The 19,763-nt window shown below is 39.4% G+C and overlaps 2 protein-coding genes and 1 long non-coding RNA gene across 4 annotated transcripts; all 3 read right to left on the minus strand.

The window, feature by feature from the left end:
* Positions 1 to 1,267: 1,267 nt before the first annotated feature.
* selenoi (selenoprotein I) lies at positions 1,268 to 10,951 on the minus strand. Of its 2 annotated transcripts, none has more exons than XM_083570747.1 (10): positions 10,779 to 10,951; positions 7,878 to 7,946; positions 7,024 to 7,132; positions 6,500 to 6,574; positions 5,982 to 6,244; positions 4,953 to 5,061; positions 4,590 to 4,638; positions 4,209 to 4,389; positions 2,942 to 3,124; positions 1,268 to 2,414 (listed from the first exon to the last, which is right to left on the minus strand). In XM_083570747.1, the coding sequence occupies exons 1-10, from the start codon at positions 10,833 to 10,835 to the stop codon at positions 2,307 to 2,309; spliced, it is 1,203 nt and encodes a 400-aa protein (XP_083426873.1). In that variant the 5' UTR covers positions 10,836 to 10,951; the 3' UTR covers positions 1,268 to 2,306. The 2 variants fall into 2 exon arrangements, with proteins under 2 accessions (XP_083426873.1, XP_083426874.1); XM_083570748.1 differs by lacking the exon at positions 10,779 to 10,951 and adding an exon at positions 8,076 to 10,001.
* Positions 10,952 to 11,517: 566 nt separating this feature from the next.
* iyd (iodotyrosine deiodinase) lies at positions 11,518 to 14,770 on the minus strand. The gene is made up of 5 exons (XM_083570749.1): positions 14,443 to 14,770; positions 13,245 to 13,439; positions 12,794 to 12,953; positions 12,038 to 12,194; positions 11,518 to 11,899 (listed from the first exon to the last, which is right to left on the minus strand). Exons 1-5 carry the CDS (start codon positions 14,639 to 14,641, stop codon positions 11,717 to 11,719), a joined length of 894 nt encoding a protein of 297 aa, XP_083426875.1. The 5' UTR covers positions 14,642 to 14,770; the 3' UTR covers positions 11,518 to 11,716.
* A 2,375-nt stretch (positions 14,771 to 17,145) lies between these two features.
* Positions 17,146 to 18,852, minus strand: LOC310715046. The gene is made up of 2 exons (XR_014530216.1): positions 18,294 to 18,852; positions 17,146 to 17,591 (listed from the first exon to the last, which is right to left on the minus strand). It is a non-coding gene; the product is annotated as an uncharacterized lncRNA (long non-coding RNA).
* Positions 18,853 to 19,763: the final 911 nt, after the last annotated feature.

The raw sequence follows: 19,763 nt of genomic DNA on the forward strand, positions 1-19,763 counted from the left end.
GGGCGCAATACAGTACATACGCATTTCATCACACTGAGTATTTAGTGGTTCAGAGTGAGCATTTTGATTAAATTCATAAAAAATACAATCTGATTATGTAATTACAAACACACAGATAGAACACATCAAGTATTTTTAGCAAGGAAAAAAAAAGATGGAGATGATCTCTGGTGCTCCCAGATGCAGAAAAAGGTCACATTTTTAGGGGATGATCCTGAAACGTACATAGTATTACAGAGCAATCAAACCCGGCTAACAAGTAGCAGATCCATTAAAGGAGTACTGAGAGATTTTCTACTCAAACAAATCTGCAATGGACGAGTGATTACTATGGATTCAAAAAATAACAATTAAAGGGGAAGATGTTGGAGTGGGGGCTTGAGTTAAAACTGAGTCGACTTTTGGGGCATTTCTTCCTAATTGAAATATAGTTAACACCAATTCAATTCAAATAATATATAAATATATATATATATATATGGTCAATTACACACAACTGTAATCACATCAGCATTTTTTGCAAACACAAAACCTCTTGAGTAAAATTTAGGCTATTAGACTATTCTTTTTTTTTTCGTACATTTTTCAATTAAATTCAACATCAGTTCTTAGATTTTCTGTTTGCTCTTTTTCCCTCTGCAGTACAGAGAATAAATCGTGTTCTGGGGGTAAAAATCACACGCACACCACATATCTGTAGATATATAATAAGCTTTTTAAAGTAAAAATGCTAGAGTTCTCCTATAAACGCATTGCAGCACTTTCGGGAACCTGACATCAGAGCACCGTATTAAAAAAGATTCACCATTATGTGAATAATAATAATAATAATAATAATAATAATAATAATAATAATAATAATAAAAGATTTCACGTACACGTAATTAAAAAAATGTAAATAAAAAATAAGTAATCTGATATATGCTAGGTACTGACCTCGCACACACACAAAGATTAAATACTGAATGATAAATCTCTATAATTAATTGAGTGTTTCGAGTCGTGTTTGGAGAGAAAGAGACGCTCTGCAGTAGTCCGGTTGTGCTTGTGCATATTTGCGCTCCGGTGGGCGACGATTTCACGTTCACGTCCACCTGGAGGGTCTCAGAGGTGTTAAAAAAAAGAGAAAATTAAAGCCTGTAGGACTGTACCTGTGGTGATAAAACATCAGAAAACGAACGAATGGGTTTAACAGACGAACCCTAATAAAACCATGGAGACTTCCTTTATCACTCACATCAGTACGCAAATACTGACAATTTAAATGTCAAATTATAAATAATATTTATTTAAAAAAATGACCAGAAGAATGGGGAAGCAAGGGGGGAAAAAAAGGAGAGAGGGGGAACTAGCGCTTTTATTGCGTTTATAGAACGGAGCGAGGTGCCACTCGCCCACTCAGAGTGCGCCCTCTCCTGGACAGGCTTTGAAGCACACTCTTCATTTGAGCACAAATAAACACAATAAAAGCTCACTAGTAAAATAAAAGATAATAAATAAAAGCTCGGCAGACTGACACACCATCACCAATGTTAAAAAAAAAAAAAAAAATAAGAAAAGAAGAAGCAGCTACGGTTCGGTAGACAAAGGTCAGGCCCGATAAAACCACGTGTTGATCTGAAGTAGATCAGGTCCATAAGTGGTTTATTACAGCTGGGGCACAGCCTGATGCAAGACATTTTTCTTTATAGAGGTCCGATAAAAGCACAAAGAAAGTACAAATCAAATTCAGATTTCCCGTCCCAAAAATCAGTCCATTACTTTCATCTGTCCACTTTTTTTTACACCATGTAATCCTGTAATGCCATAAATTAGAAAGTCTTTTTTTGTTTGTTTGTTTTTTTTTACAGTTTGAGACCTAAAAATTGCCCTAAATAAATCCAAATAAAATGGCCCAAGGCAAAAATGTACAAAACATTCATTAATGTGTTACATGTTAACATGTGGTGCGTGCATGTGTGTGTGTGTATGTGTGTGGGGGGGGTATTGGTGTTGGGGGTCAACTTTAAGATCACGGATGTATGTGTGAGATCATTCCCCCTAGAATCTCGGCTGAAAGTGCATTTCCGTAGGAAACAAGTGAATCTGCTCAGCGGACGCCGGAGAAGCCGAAGGGCCTCGGCCAATCCTGTCACGCAGTTCCACAGGTGACGAGGTTGAGATGCGTGTTCCGCATTGCTACGTTCCTGCTTGAGAAGTAGAAGGCGTGTTCAGTCAGCAGCGTTTGGTTTTCTGGTTTCGAGGTGCGTCTCGGCGGTGATGGGGTACAGCGCGGACGGAGTCAAGGAGGACGCAGAGTGCGTAACTTAGACCTCCGCCGCCGTCAGGCCGACCTTCTCCTCGTCATGTCAATCCGAGCTGGGCTTCTTCAGCGAGAAGGCGCAGATCTTAAAGTGAGCGCTTAGCTGTTCCACCTACAGAGGGAGACAAAAACGCATAGTGTTGAAAAAAAAGAATACGAAATGGACATTAGGATAATTCACAGATGTGAATTGGAAAATCTTACCATCTCTAGTATGGATAGAGAGAGAAGCAGATGGACAGATAGACGGACAGAGAAACAGAAGGACAGGCAGATTGTAGATAGAAAGACTGATAGGAAGATTGTTAACGAGATATGAGACGTAAATGAGAGACATAGATGGGTCATTAGTGAAGCAGACAGAGATAGTGATTTAGAGACACACACACACACACACACACAAAGAAAGAAAGTACATATTTTTCAGATATGTTGCAGTCATTACATGCAGCATTCACACCCTGAGAAGTTGTAAAGCAGCATTTGTTCAACACAGATGGCCTTCCTGTGTAGAGGAAGAAAACCACTGTGTGTGTGTGTGTGTGTGTGTGTAAGCGCGCATGTGTGATTTTGAGATATGCAAAAAATTTTCCTGCTCTAAGGCTCAAGCTGAATGTGTGTGTGTGTGTGTGTACGCACCACTGAAACCCCGTAGTGTATGTGTGTGAGGACGACTACAGCCGTCCACACGTACAACACCACCGTCTCACTCTGCTGCAACACGCCTGAGATCACCAGCAACACCACCAACGCCATCGGCACCAACAGCCAACTCAGAGGCTGGCAGCGTGTGTTAGTCATCTGACACACGATCAGCTTGCACTGCAGAGAGACAGACACAGAGAGAAAGAGAGATCAGCACAAATGCAGCCATATACGTCTACATTTCCACGCTTACATACACCACAGAGCACACAATCACACAAGTATTGTAGAAGCATTGCAAAAGTAAGACTTTATAAGACCTTTTAAAGACCATGAAGAATAAAATTTAAAACTTATATCACAACATCAAATCGCTAAACTTGCACCTTCCCATAGCTGAAAAATGTCACGTCTGTGCTACAAATAAAAGAGATTCACGCCAATAACAGAAAGCTGATTAGGTGAAATAAATTTGGACTAGCGAAAGAAAGCACAACACCACGGAAAGTAACAAACAAAAACATTCTAAAATGCTGCTGGAGCACTTCCATGAGCTTTTTACTATTTAAGGCCAACTTTTTTGTTCTTTGTAAGACCCCAAGGAAACCCTGATTGCAGAAACGACTGACGGATAAGCAGGACAGAATGCTGAGCAGAGAGAAAGACGGATAGAGAGAAAAAGAGGCACAGAGAGACACTCAGAAATAGAGGTGGAGAGGGGGAGGGAAGAGGGGAAGATATTGAGACTAAAAGACAAGCACGCAGAATGAGAGAAAATGAACAGAGCACAGTAACAGACAAAGAGAGAGGAACAGACAGATGAAGAGACCATGAGAGAGACAGGCATGTTCAAAGAGAGAGAGAAGGTGGCATGGAAGGAGAATGAGAGAGTGATGTGAGAGACCAAGAGACAGAGAAATAAAGACAGGAAGAGTGGAAGTGGTGTAGGGATTGAGACTAAGATGAAAGTGAGAGAGAGAAAAAAAAGAGACCGGTGGAAATGGAATAAGAGAGCCCAAAAGAGACAAACTTAGAAAAAAAAAAAGAGTAAGACAAAGTGAAACAGCGTGCTTGCTTGACGGAAAGAACGGATGACAAAGATAAAAAGATAGGAAGCAGAGAGACACAGGAAGAGAGAGGGAGGAAAGAGAGAGAAACACAAAAGGTCCCTTGTCTACAAGCATACCAGAGATTACAATGCTGTGTGTGTGTGTGTGTGAGTGCGAGAGTGTGTGAGAGAGTGTGTGTGTGTTGCACTTACAGTGACGTTGGCGAAGGCTGTCCCCACCATCATGTAAAAGATTCTGGGCTGCAGCTCCAGGATGTTGCTGGGAGACAAGACGACCCACAGTGTGGCGAGGATGGCGATGAGCAGGGGCGAGAAGAAGGGCAAGAAGGCCTCGTACACAGAGCTGTGCTTTAGCGTGTTACTGCGATATGCCCTGCACAAATCCGGCATCAGTCTCTGCCAAAACTCACACAACTGACACTAAAATAATATAAACATCATTTGGTGCTACTGGGGAGGAGATCGGGTCACATGATATCAGCCCATCATTGACACTGATTTTCCGGTGACACAAAACCCCACATTATGTACAAGTTAGAGGTAAAACACACACTTCAAAAGAGTCAGACTTACTTCCAAACGTTGTACAGGCTCATTGGTAATGTTACAGCAAACAAGCAACCTGTAATGCAGACAATATAATAATATTATAAAAAAAATTATTTAACATTGAATATATTTAATCATCCCCTATTTAATACTCGTACTGTCTATATTGTCTCACATTGTCTGTATTGTCTTCTACAGTCCGTTTTGTCTTCTATAGTCCAAGCTAAATGTGTAGTGTTATTTATGTCTGACTTTTGAGAGTCACTAACGGCTGGAACCATATTTCTTGTGTGTATTAACACACTTGGCCAATAAACCTGATTCTGATAAAAAAAATAATAAATAAATGGGAGAGAAAGACGTGTGAGCGCGACTCGACTCTCTCACCCAGGATCATGACGATGAAGAGGTCTCTGTACAGAATGTTCCACATTAGTGGCTGGTTCCACGTCTCCACTCCGACCAGGGCTGTGATGATGTACACGATAGAGATTGTCTGATTTTTGGGGAAAAAAAAGTTGACAAATATGAGAACGAGAAAGAAATATAGAGGGTAAAAATAAATAAATAAATAAATAAAAAGTGAGCTAAAATGAGAACTCTCGACTTCATAATATCGATTATTTTAAAATAAATTGATGGGTTTATCTAATACCGAGTAAAATTAGGGAAGTATGTAGGGAAATCATATCACAATTAGAATGATGGAGAAACCTGACAGGAAAACACGCCAGCGATCTACTGCAGGGAAACACGCCAGCGATCTACTGCAGGGAAACACGCCAGCGATCTACTGCAGGGAAACACGCCAGCGATCTACTGCAGGGAAACACGCCAGCGATCTACTGCAGGGAAACACGCCAGCGATCTACTGCAGGGAAACACGCCAGCGATCTACTGCAGGAAAACACGCCAGCGATCTACTGCAGGGAAACACGCCAGCGATCTACTGCAGGGAAACACGCCAGCGATCTACTGCAGCGAAACACGCCAGCGATCTACTGCAGCGAAACACACCAGCGATCTACTGCAGGGAAACACACCAGCGATCTACTGCAGGGAAACATGCCAGCGATCTACTGCAGCGAAACACGCCAGCGATCTACTGCAGGGAAACATGCCAGCGATCTACTGCAGCGAAACACGCCAGCGATCTACTGCAGCGAAACACACCAGCGAAACATGTTTTACAGTGATTTATAGCAGGGAAGCATGTGTGGGAATTTAAAACGGGGACCAAAAAAATCCCATCAGGGGAATCCCTTTAGGAAAATTGACATCATAACGCCTCCACAGTGCAACCAATCAACTCCCTCCAATCTGACGAAAGTTATGAACGCCCGCTGAGCCTAACAATTTCATTTGCAGCTTGGTGTGTACTTCTGTGTGTGTTCGTTGTATGCGATCATCTCTTACCACTTGGCTGATGTCGTAGCCCCAGGGCAGGAAGAGCACGCCGGTGTTATATTTCTCCCAGTGTGAGAGGATGAAAGAGAAAAGGACGACCCAGAGCAGGCCGTACAGCGTGAGCACGCTGACTCCGCTCGTGCCGCGCCCGAACACGGAGTACATGGAGCTGACAAAGAACACACACGCCCAGCTGTCCAGGCCGTGGTCAAACAGCTCGCCCAGGGGAGTGCTCGAGTTTGTCCTGCGAGCCTGCTTCCCATCGACTCCGTCTACACACACACACAGCACATTTTTACAGTCTCACCACATCTCCCCGAAGTGTTTTATTTTCTCAAGAATCGCCATACTGCTGTATGTAATGTACTGCTGGATGTGTAAGTCTGAATATCATCACACATACATGTTTACACAGTTTTACGCTGCCATGATGCCACCACTCACACACTGCTGTTACTATTTCAACTCAAGCTTAACTTTGACACACACACACACACACACACACACACACACACACACACACTTACCTAGTGTGTATGCCAGAAAGTTAAAGAGGCCTGCAGCTATCCAAGCCCAACTTGGCACGTGTGCATGACCCTCGGCTAAAACACACAAACACAGTAAAAAAAAAAAAAAAAAAAAAAAAAAACAGGATCAGTTAAATATTGACTTGTGTAAATCAAGCAAGCTGGTTCAGGGTGTGTAAGAGTTTTTGTGGTGTGTGTGTGTGCGTGTGTGTGCGTGTGTGTGTGTGTGTGTGTGTGTTAATAAAAAAGATGATTCACAGGGTGTTTCACTCTAGTTGCTGTTTAGTTGCTACAGGTAGACACGTCTCGTCTACTCGAGATGAAAAAGGGAAAGGGAGATGGAGTGAAATGAGAGACAGAGTGAGAAACATCTGAGATGCAGTGAAAAACAGGTCTTCAATATACAGCTTCCAAAAAGGACGAGTGGAAGATTGAGAGTGAACGAAAGAGACAAAAAAAGAGGGGACTTTGTACTTGCTCAATCACCCACTTACACAAACAAACATACACACACACACACTCACCTGATGCGTAGAAGTCATAGTCGTAGAAGGATAAGATTGCAAAGTTGAGCACTAGGAACATGAACCCAGTGAAAGTGATGAGGTTAGGGGCCAGCCATGTGGGTAAGATCTGAGAGAGAGAGAGAGAGAGAGAGAGAGAGAGAGACAGAGAGAGAGAGAGAGAGAGAGAGAGAGAGAGAGAGAGAGAGAGAGAGAGAGAGAGAGAGAGAGAGAAGAATTACAGAATTACATAAGTGAGAGAGACATGCACAGAAATACAAAAGAGAACAGCAAGTAAAAAGTGAAAGGAGTATAAAAGAAAGAAAGAGAGAAACAGAGAGACATACACAGAGACATAAAATAGAGAGAGAAAGAGAGAGTTAAAAAGATGTGAGAGAGAGTGAGTGAGACAAAGAGAGTGTGAGAGAAAGCGAGTGTCCAAAAGAGTGAGAGAGACCGAGAAAGAGTGAGACAGAGAGAGAAAGTTAGACAGAGTAGGAGTGAAACAGAGAGCGAGACAGACAGAAAGTGAGTGAAATAGAGAGCGAGACAGAGAGAGAGATTATCGTTAGTATAAAGGGGTGTGGTCTTTTGTATTGGTAATAGGATCCAAGTGGAAAACTCATTAAAGTTGTATCTTGGCACTGTGATGGACAGAAACACTGTTCATGCTAAGTCTGCTAATAAATAGTCTTAGCACACAAAGCCTACAGCATGTCTGAGAACATCTGCAGGGGCTTCATGCTTTCATGTTCTTTATATAATAACCACTGCTGTCTACAGAAGGTAAAAAAAAGAAACAGGAATTCATCTTTAGTTTCTGGGTAGAAACAAGCTCTTGGTCATGGTGAGTGGACGAGGTGGACCTTTCTCACCTTCACCATGGAGTTCCAGAAGGGGTGCATGATGTAGATGGAGAGCGGGTTGGTGTCCACCGCGCTGTACTGAAAGCACAAAGGAGACAGAAGACACGGGGTTAGAAGTTTGTTCACACTTACACACACAAACATACACACACACACACGAGCCATCTGGATTATGGTGCCATTTCACGTCTGTCTTTCTGATATTACCGTAATTAGCGCTGACATCATCAGCATCAAGATCAACGTGACGCGAAGAAACGTCCTGAGATGCTGAGATCAGTATGCAAACGATTTTCAAATCGGTGGTCGTTCTGGTGGTTCTGCTCTGTCAAGGGGCACTGAAGCACCCACACTATCACACAAAAACTATCACACAATACACACATTTCCTATTGCAGAATCTACAGCAGGTATACAGCATGTAGTGAACGTATAACGTGAATATGAAGAGATTTGGAATTCAGCTCATGTTCAGTCTAATGAACATGAAAGGATTGACTTTAACCTGCATGGAAGTGATGGAAAGAAGAAAGGAAGGAAGGAGGAGAAAGAAGGTAGGAAGAGAGAGAAGATAGGAAGGAAGGAAGAAAGAAAGAAAAGGAGAGTGAATAAGGGAGGATGGAAAAAAGAATATCAGAAGAAAAAAAGAGATAGAAAGAAAAAGGAAAGGAAGCAATTAAAAAAGAGAATTGAGAGAACAAAAGGAGACAGAAGGAAGGAAGGAATTCCTTCATTTCATCTGTCTCCTGTTCTCTCAATTCTCTTTTTTAATTGATTTGAAAGAAGGTGAAGGGAGAACCGAAGGAATAAAAGAAGAAAGGAAGGGAGGAACAGAGAGAAAATAGGGAAAGAAGGAAGAAAGAAAAGGGAAGAAGGAAAGAAGAAAAAGGTAGTAGGTTGGAAGGACGAAGAAGAAAAAAAGGAAAGAACAAAGAAAGGAAGAAATAAATAAATGAAGAGAATTAAGAGAAAAAAGGAAAGAAGAGAATTGAGAGGAAAGGAAGAAAAGGAAAGACGACAAGAAAGAAAGAGAGACATACGGTAGGATAGACAGAAATGTTTTTCATTCCAAAAAAAAGGGTTTGCTTGTAATTGATCAGGTTTTACTTCGACCTGCATGCGAAGCCATGTATGTGAAGAAAGGAAGGAGGAAAGAAAGAGAAAGAAATGAAGAGAAGGAAAGAAGAGAAGAAAGGATGAGACGAACAGACAGATGGATGCATTGAATTAAACAAAAAATGCTTCGCGAGCCAAAAAAATAAATAAATCCAGCCTCCACCCCAATCAGATCCACGAAAACTGTTATTAGAGGAAGTTTACACGTTTACGTGTGGCTACTGAGCGCTTTAATGTCCAAGTGATCTTCACAGTGACGTCTTGACATAATCCGAACTCTATAGGTGTAAATCATATATTTCTCTGGGTGGAGCTTGTATACGTGTGGGAAAAAATGTTTTCCACCTGTTTGACCATTCATTACTTTTACAATCCATTTTAATCGCTACATTTTGGAAATGGGGGGAAAAAAAACAGGGATTACAGAGTGAAAATCGACAGGGTTCCACAAAACAACTTAACAACATGTTTAAGTCACATGAGAATCTCTCGAAAAAGACACATGACATCTGGAAAAGACAGTGGTGTATATATAAATCCACAGATTTGACTCAATTGGAAAACCTGCCAACTGGGCCGAGGGCTTATTTACTCATGTTCACGTGATCTCCATGTGCTCCAAATAGAGTAAAGATCATTCAATTACCCTGACCAGCACAGGAGACTCGGCACTGCCCATTTCACCATGTGGAGTGAAACACTGACACCCTTCTGCATCTCACACACCAACAACAAAGTAAATACCAACCTTTATTGATGGAAAAAACAACACAGACATATACTGGAAGTGAAGGGGAAGAAGTGAGAGAAGGAAGGAATGGAGGGAAAGAAAGAAGGGAGAGAAGGGAAGAAAGTGAAGAAGAAATGTAGGAAGAGAAGGAAGGAATGAATGAAAGATAAAGAAGAAAAGAAAGGACTGTTTCCTGAATTACCCACACTGCCGGGTGAATTCTCGTCTAAAGTGATGCAGCAGCGCTTTAGTGTTTCCTTCAACTCTCTCGTCTCTACACTCCGCCCGGATCATACACTTTCACTTTCTCAAAACCCATAGATCATCAGCTGTCAAACCTCTGAGTCATATGGCTGCATCACATTCCGGATAATAATTCCCGGATTTTGAATGTTTTTTATTTTTTTTATTTTATGTATGTGTATAAAAAAAAAAAAATTAAAAAATTGATAAACAAATAAATTTGAAGCGAATGTACAATTTGTTGGACTTTCTTTTAATAAAGATACATATATATATATATATATATATATATATATATATATATATATATATATTATTTTTTTTTTTTTTTACAAAACGGTATCACGATAAACGTGTATTGCCCCACAATATATCGCGATATCACAAGTATTCCGAGCTACAGACTGTAAAACTGAGGCCGCATCCCAAACGCCTTACTGCGACCTACACATCGATCAGTGAATAAAGGCATGTACGCCCTACTTAGTGCCCTATGTGTGTAAATGATAGGGATTTAGGATCAGGCCTTGGGTGCAGTTCATTTCCCAACCCAACTCAAATTGTAAGACATTTTTTTTTATCATTTATTTTCTTAATCTCATCGGAACCACCAGGATTATGACCTACATATATATTATATATTACAGAGGGGGAAATTTCAAAACGTCAATTAAAAAAAAGCTAACCGGCTAACGCGGGACACCGAGGACTCGCGCCGCCCGTCCCATGCCGTTAATATTAGCATTATTAGCATTTTAGGCTACGTAGCGATAGTTGTTTTTGAATATTATATTATAAAAATCTTTATTCTCAGGGCTTACTTTATATTTATCAAAGCCGGAGAGCTGCTCCTGAGTGACATAACTGTAGAAAACCATGTTGAGTTGCAGCGGCACCACGCTCCCGGTCACTATCACCTGCAGTCTGAAGGAGGAGCACCAGCACTGGGGAGCAGCCGGAGTCGATACAACGTCATTTCCCGTCACGACCACCGCAGGTCAAACCGGATTCAAAGTTTTCAAATTAAAAGTCACAACTTCCTGTGTAATTATAGAATATGTATACGAGGTACATTCATATATGCATTATTTATATAAAAAATATGTAAATGTTATGCAAGGAAATGAATCGAATATGTTAATTATATTCTGTTAATTATGAAATACCGCAACGACGCTGAAGTTTCGAACCTGATTGGACAGAACGCGCTGATTAGTTTTGAGATTTCTAAAACAAAAGTCACACTTCCTGTATTGTTAAAGGATAATCAACACGAGACACGTGTAAATTTTATATGAAATGTTGATCTGAAATTAAAATAAAATGTAATCAAATGTCAATTATATTGGGTTACATAGTCATTGGAACATGGTCATTTTGTGTATGGCTTCTATACCTCAATGTCACATAGCATCAAAATTTAGAAGATAAAGATTAAAAGCTTATTATATTGTACTGCAATTACTCCAAATCGCTCCTTTAAAACACACACACACACACTGCAACTATATATACAACAAATGATTTAAATACAAATGCATGTACAACAAGATTCAGAAATTGTGTGCGAGTTCCAAAAATACTTTTAATTACGACCTCAAACTAAAAACCAGTACGTCGATGAAAAGGAGGTGTAGCATCAGGTCTGCATTTTCTATCCCAGATTATTATTTTTGCTTAAAGGAAGGAAGTGCTTGTGTCATGCTTGACAGTTTTCAGTCACATTATAGACAGGAAGACAGGTGGATGTTCAATGACGTCACACAAAAGCCATGATGTCCTCCAGCTTCTTGCGTGTCAGATCAGGTACGGTGGCATCCGTAGCTGCATAACCCACAGGAAGCAACATGAGAAGCTTCTCATTGGCTGGCCGGCGAAGGAGAACCCGGAGTTGTGGACCACAGTTTAAAGGTGTGGAGGTCACCGTCACCAGACCCACATTCTGCAGAATGTGAACAGATATGTGAAACTGTCCCACAGTGAATATATATATATATATATATATATATATATATATATATATATATATATATATATATATATATATATATATATATGTTTGTGTAAATATTCTGCACACCTGCAGAGCTGCCAGCAAGAGGCCACATGAGATGGACACGCTAATCTCGTTGTAGTAGTGAGTCTTTTTCTTTCCATCTGGCATTATTCCGTACGTCTGCTTGAAGACTAGGATCAGGTACGGCGCCATGTCGAGATAATCCTTCACCCAGTTAGTCCTGTACAAGAAAGAGTATAACTTAGAGCTGTAGATACTGTAGTTTATTGGCCATTAATTTTACAGATCTTAGCCACCAGAGGGTGCTAGTGCTATGGGAGGATAAGAAATAGGTATACACTATACAGTATAAACAAAACACCTGACTTTAACAGCCATTGCAAAACTGTAGGAACCTCATGATCCTGAACTAGGGGACCCAAATACTGTGTGTTCCAGCGTGGCAATGCCCCTGTGCACAAAGCAAACTCTATAAAGATATGCTTTGCATGGGTTGGAGTGGAAGATTTCCTGCTATAGAGCTCTGACCTTAAACGTATTGATTACCTTTGAGATAAATTAGAAGACTGGAACTATAGACAACAGGCCTCCTCACCATACACCAGTACCTGACATTGCATCAATGGCAATCTTCCCAGAGGTGTGGAGGATAATATAACAGCATATAGGGACTAAATGTAGAATGGGATGTTCAAAAAGCAAATACCAATCTTATGGTGAGGTGTCCACAAACATTTGGGTACACAGTGTGGATTTTGGGGGTGAGAGTGACAAACACGCTTACACAAACACACACATATACGCACACATAGACTTTACCGAAGTCTGAGCAGGTCATGAACCCATTTATCGCCCATTCTCTGTTTGTAGTTAATCTCTTCCTCCTGTTCTACGATCTCTCGGACTTTGTGTTTCGTCTCATAATCGGCCACCACCACAAATGTCCAGGGCTCGGTGTGAGCACCACTTGGAGCCGTACCTTACACACACACACACACACACACACACACACACACACACACACACACACACACAAAGCACAACAAGCACACAAGGAATAAAGGCGTACTGGTCAACTACACTAACTGAAAATCAAGTCTTGTGGTCACATAAGAAACAAATATAGTTTTTTATTCCTCTTATACCACAGTATCAATGCTGAAAACCTGTTTCCTTATTGATAAGCAACACATCTTACTTTTATCCATTCGTAGTTGCAATTTAATGTTGTAATCAGAGTTCAGTATATCAGGAGCCATGCGGTCTGTACCTGCAGCACGTATCACATTATCGATCACCTCTCGAGGGACGGGTTCTGGGCTGATGAAGCGCACCGACCGGCGCTTGTTCAAAAGAGCATAAAAGTGTTTGGACCGCTCCAGCATTTCTTCCTCAGGGTATTGACAAGGAGTGTACGGAATGTGGGGGAGGTCTTCTGTCCCTGTCTCCGCCCAATCATTTTCCTCTACAAAGAAGAAAATATGACACTGAGCTGAACTCAACGCAAACTCAAAATACATTAACATATAGCCATTTTACCATGAACACCTTTATCAATATGTTCGTCTATGTGGAAGACAGACAGACAGACAGACAGACAGACAGACAGACAGACAGACAGACAGACAGACAGACAGATAGATAGATAGATAGATGTACATGGCCAAACATTTTATAAGTAGAAATTTGCATCTTGCGTGAACAAACACTGAATGAGTTCTCATGCAAGACGTTTTCATGGAGTCAGAATCCCATTCTAATCTGGATGACTGCTCTCTTGAGGTACTTGACCTCAACATACTGTATCTTCAGGAACTAGCTGCTGACATTTCTGTTTTCTAAGAGCTTTGACATTCGAGGGCCTAAAAAAAAACTGTGGTGGAAAAAGCAACATTGATTTCTTCCTCCATTATATTGTAGGAACATTTCATGCAGGATCTCCACGTCTAACATGGCCAGTATTTTTTTAATGTACATGATGACTCATGTATATACAGTTTCTATTTATTCATAACTATTGTCACATAATAGACCGTAGTTCACCGGACCACTGATTTTCTTCATTATCACATGATTGAAAAGGTGTACAGACCATGGTGTAAGAAACACAGGTGCTGAAGTTTCCTAATGGAGAACGTATCAGATATTTAATCTTTAATTATCTTCAGGATTCACACAACATGAATTCTTGCATTCCCTGAAGCCAGGCAAAAGAAATGTGCAAGCTGTTTCTTTCTCTTCTTCTTCTTCTTCTTCTTCTTCTAGATACAGAAAATCAGTATGCACACTATACTCATATCCCAGCTATCAAAAGGCGTGTGTGTGTGTGTGTGTGTGTGTGTGTGTATGTGGGTGGGTTGGTCCAATGTGCAAACACATTGTAATCTGAGTTTAATATGTTGTATAGAAAAAGCGGTTCGGGTCGGGACGGGTCGGGTCTTGTATCAATCCCCGAACGAAAATCGTACCATTTTCCGGTCCAGTGATTTCGGTGTCGTCCTGCAGGTCCTCATCCACCCACGGCCGGTCTTCTGTCCGTTTTCCGACGCCGCTGGAGGACTTCTGAGCAGACGGAGACTCCGACCTGCGCTTCGTTTTCAAGATGAAGGCGACGACCACGCACAGGATGGCCACAAAGACCGGTGTCAGAGTGGAAATGAGAGCCATGGCACCGACGACACGATAGAGGACACAGACAGGACAAGACCCAGGACACAGACAGGACAAGACCCAGGACACAGACAGGACAAGACCCAGAGCCGAGGCTTGGTGTTAGGAAAGCTGTTCAAAGTTAACAAGGGGAAAGTTACAGGGGCGGAACCTGTTAATGTTTCTGTTAACTCTTTCCATCCCTTTATCTCTCTCTCTCTCTCTCTCTCTCTCTCTCTCTCTCTCTCTCTCTCTTCCTCCTAAGGAAAACTGTCATGATGTGGAAAAACAATGTTATACCCTGGAATTGTGCATGTGAGCATCTCAGTCACATGTGATCAATAAAAGCACATGGCCTACAAGCACATGGATTATTATCATTTGCAAACACATTATAATGAGTCAGTGTAATAACAGTGTCACTTACAGTGATTACAATAGTACAGACTAATTACAATGACATTGTAATGTAATGAGTAATTAAAAAATTTAAATACAAAAATTAAAACCATTTCTTAATTTCCTGTCTATCATTGAAACATCAGTTATCAGAATATTGGGAATTATTCCAAAGTTGTATTCTAACAGTTGTATTCTGTATGTCCAGTGGTCTTTAACATGAAATAACCTCCCTGCAATGTTCAGAGAACATTAAAAAAAACGTTATAATTCAGTGAGACATATAATACAGGAGTAAAATGTATTCTATTAATCTCATCACTTTTTATCTTTCTTTTGATCATTTTATATTTATTATTGTTTCTTCCTACCTACTGTATCTTCCTTCCTACATGTCAGTCTTCTTGTCCTTCTTCAAATTTTTAAAACCTAGACCGGAATATATTTCTTTATTTTTTCCTTCCAGAAGTGCCATGTTTTTGACTTTAGGAAGGAATTGCATTTGAAATGTATTTAAATCTGCTCCTTTATTTTCCTTTTCTTTACTTTTGCCTGTGTTTTATCTTGTCTCATTTATGCATCTCTATTTCTTAATCCTCTCACCTTTCTTTTGTTTAGATCTATTTTTCTATCCTTCATTTTTTAAATAGTTATATAGTAAATAAAATATGCATATAGGATTTAGGGGTATTACTAGGAGTTATGCCTGAATAAATGTACAATGTCAGTGTAAAAATGATGTGCAGTCTGTTCAGTTACAGCCCTGAGGGGACGCAGCTGTCTGTCTGGGCTGGAGTTGTTATTTTGACAGTCTGGTCTCTGACTCGTGCAGGTAGAGGCTGAGAAAAATATGAGAAAAAGCAAGATGAGAGGAACAATCTTGCCATCCTGTTTGTAGGTCCATTTCTGGATGGATGATGCAGTGCAGTGAGCAATCGCCTAGTCAGGAATAACCAAGCTGCAGTCTTTGCATTGCAATAGAATCTGTCTGAGGGGGTTTTCATGTTATGTTCATGAAATGTGTAAAGCAAGCAAATGAATTCATTTAGAAGCAAAAATATTAAAATAACTAAAACACCTAGATTCATTTGCTTGTTTGTTCAAATTCAGAAACATAATATCTGTCATTATTAATTATCAATTCATTTAATCAGTCAACCAACAAGCCCGTAAAAAAGTACAGCAATAAAAGTAATCAGAAAACAATTAATGAATAAACCAAACATTTATTTATTGGTTTGTTTATATTTAGAAACATAATTTGTCTTTATTATGAATTAATTCAGTCAATCTGCCAATCATTTAATCACTCCAACATTAATAAAAATATAATTTCGCAGAAAAAAATAGAGAAACAGATAAACAAAATAATAAATGTTTGCTTTATTAATGAAAATCTATTTACTTTATTTTGCTTCATTTTTTATTTTTTTGCCCAATGTTGTCTGCCTTATTAATGCATGCACTATTAGTGTAATGAATATAGTAATACAATAAAATATATATATAAAAACATAATAATTTGATTAAGTTGCAGGGGTTTTTTTTATATATAAAAATAATGTAACATATTCAGCGATTACAAATAAAAAAGCGTTTAGCTCAAGCAAGACATTTGGATATTTTTATGGCAATATTAATAATAATCATCAATTCAGCATAAATGAGCACAATCACAATATAAAGTTTGACAATTATTAACCAGAGTTTCACTTTCCTTCCAATCTCACACTTTCCTTTGTCGAAACAACATTTCGAAAAAATAGTTTCCTTTTAAGGAAAAGGGGCGGAGTTAGTCAACCTTGTGCAGGTCTGGTCCCAGCTCATTTAAAAAATGTAAGCATTTAAGGTTAACCTAAAAAAATAAAAAATAATTTATTGCACCATAGTATTGCACATCTTACCACTAATCAGAATAGATGTTTACATGTTTATACTATTACTATATTATTTTGCTACTTATCTCAATAGGCCAGTCAAAGGATCAATAATTGACCTTGGATTACTTCAACCAAAGTGTGTATGTGTGTATGTATGTACCTGTATGCCAACATGCACTATGGCCTAATCCCCTGCACTGAATCGAATCAGATCAGTTAAAAGACTGGTGGAATGTTCAAGGATCAACCTTAAGCAAACATTACATTTTAATAACAGTTAATAAGTCATCATTAATAGTTAACAATACAGAAAAGATTATGATTAATTATCAGAAGTCTTCCATTCTTCCATTTATGGATGAAGCCACAGATCAAATCCAAAGATCAAAAATGCATCTTTAAAAGGAACTTGTGCAATGGAGCAGTGCATGAAATATTCATTGGCAGTGAGAGTGATCTTCCTGTCATCCTTCAGACTCATGAGCACAGCTTCAGAATAAATACCCAACTTGACAGGTGAACGTTGTTGATGTTGCTGTTGTTGTGTCAGCCATTTATTAGTGATAATTAAATCACACGTGAAAATTGAAGGGGATTGAAGACAGCATATAATCTTGTTTGAAAATGCATGAGCATTTCTGTCTGCCGTCACGTGTCCCATCTCAGCGGGCAATTTCACGCCCTCAAGCCTCAGGAAAAAAAATAAATAAAAAATGGTGAAGGGGAAAAATGCATATAAATATTGAAACTGAATAACAGAGAAAAGAGTGTTTTTGTTGGCACACACACACACAGACACACACAGACACACACAGACACACACAGACACACACACACACACACACACACACACACACACACACACACACACACACACACACACACACACACACAAAATACAAATCGCTTACAGCTGGAAAGGTTGTCCCAATACTTTTAGCCTGGATAGATAGATAGATAGATAGATAGATAGATAGATAGATAGATAGATAGATAGATAGATAGATAGATAGATAGATAGATAGATAGATAGATAGATAAATTCAAATTATTTTAAGAATTAATAAATACAAAACAGATTCATAATGTTACAGGAAATGAAACATTAACTCCACGTATTATTCACTATTATCATTGTCAGTGCGATCACTCTACATAATGCCAGATTGCTAATAGGCTAATTTACATCTGCATGCTAATCAGCTACTGTGTGCAGTCTTTACTTCTGCTTGACATTTCAGCATGTGAAAGGTTATTTGAGGCCACTACACATTTGTAGGATTTGAGGTTTTGTTTTATTTTTTTGTGTGTAGCCAAAATCAAATCATAAAATAGCCTGTGTGCCTGAGTGTGTTAGTGTGTATGTTCACACTCTGTCATAAAACTCTTACTGTGATGGTGCCAGTCCAATGCCATGTGTCTTGTTCCTCAGAGCGCCTGTGGGCTTTACCACAGAAATAGGTTAATGATGGAGTGTTAAATATTAACCACCAATAAACATGCAGCTCTGGATTTTAGACCCAATGCCATTGGCAAGGGTCTGTTACACCCTCTCAGGCCATAACAAAACACAAACATATACACACAGGCCTTGTCTTGTTTGGTTACTTAAGCAGAAATGTCTTTATAGAGGTGCACAGTTTTGTTTAGTCAGATTTCATATTAGCTGTTGGAAGCTTGATTGACATATGGTGCCTCATTGGATATTTACAAGCATATTTCTGATTATACGTATGCTCAGTTCATTTCAGAGGTGGGAAGTAATGAAGTACAAATACTTCGTTACTGTACTTAAGTGAATTTGTACACAAATATATATTTTCCTCTCATTGTGCATCGTTTTTAGCCCATTTCCTGTCATTGCACAGTTTTTTCAATCTACCACTAATGTATAATTTCCTGGCTTTCACACACCACAAATGTACACTTGTTTACCAAGCTAACAATAAGCAGAAGGCTACAAGAAGTCTGGGGCTAATGTGGATGAGACAGAGAGAGTCAGCGATGTAAACATGAGTGAGACATTCCTAATCACCATCAGCTTTTTTCTGCTTGTGGTCGATCTGGTGGATGTTCAGCCTGGATACATTCATTAGGCAACTCAATTTTAAATTCTTTTTTGTATTAATATATTAATATGATGTAAGGTCCAGTTACCAGTGTGACATTTAAACAGGTAGTAGTAACGACTATTTTTTACTTAAGTACAAGTCAGAGCCCAAACTTCTTTACTTAAACGTTAGTAAAGAAATTGTCAGTACTTTGACTTTTACCAGAGTGTTTTATAACATAAATATCTGTACTTCTACTTGAGTGAAGGATGTGTGTACTGTTGCCATCTCTGGTTCATTCCTAGTTTCTTGGCAAAAAACGCAATGCCACTGAAGCGTCATGTGCTGCAAACATCCCACAATGCATATGTTTCCCCTTGAGAGATACCGTCTCAGCAGGAAAAGCTGATAAATGCAGCCAGATTCACTCCAGGCAAAATGTACCAGATGATCACTGAGATTTTAACTACTTTCGGAGAATATCGCAGTCACCGATAATTATTTATTATTATTATGGAGTATGCATGTTATTGTGTTCAAGATTGTGAAGCATTGTTAAAATTCTTGACTAGGTTATAAATAAATCCATGCAGGTTTATGGAGACATGCTTGGTACTCAGGTAGGAAAGATTTATGGCTGTAATGGTAGGGGGATGGAAAATTGGATTAATACGAAGGAAAGGAAAGCAACGGAGAATGAAAGACGGGTATATTTTTCTTTGGGGGGGGGGGTGGTCTTAAAAAGAAACAAGGAATAAAGTAAATTTATATATATATATATATATATATATATATATATATATATACACA

Source organism: Silurus aristotelis, assembly GCF_946808225.1.
Source record: "Silurus aristotelis genome assembly, chromosome: 19".
Lineage (NCBI taxonomy): Eukaryota > Metazoa > Chordata > Actinopteri > Siluriformes > Siluridae > Silurus > Silurus aristotelis.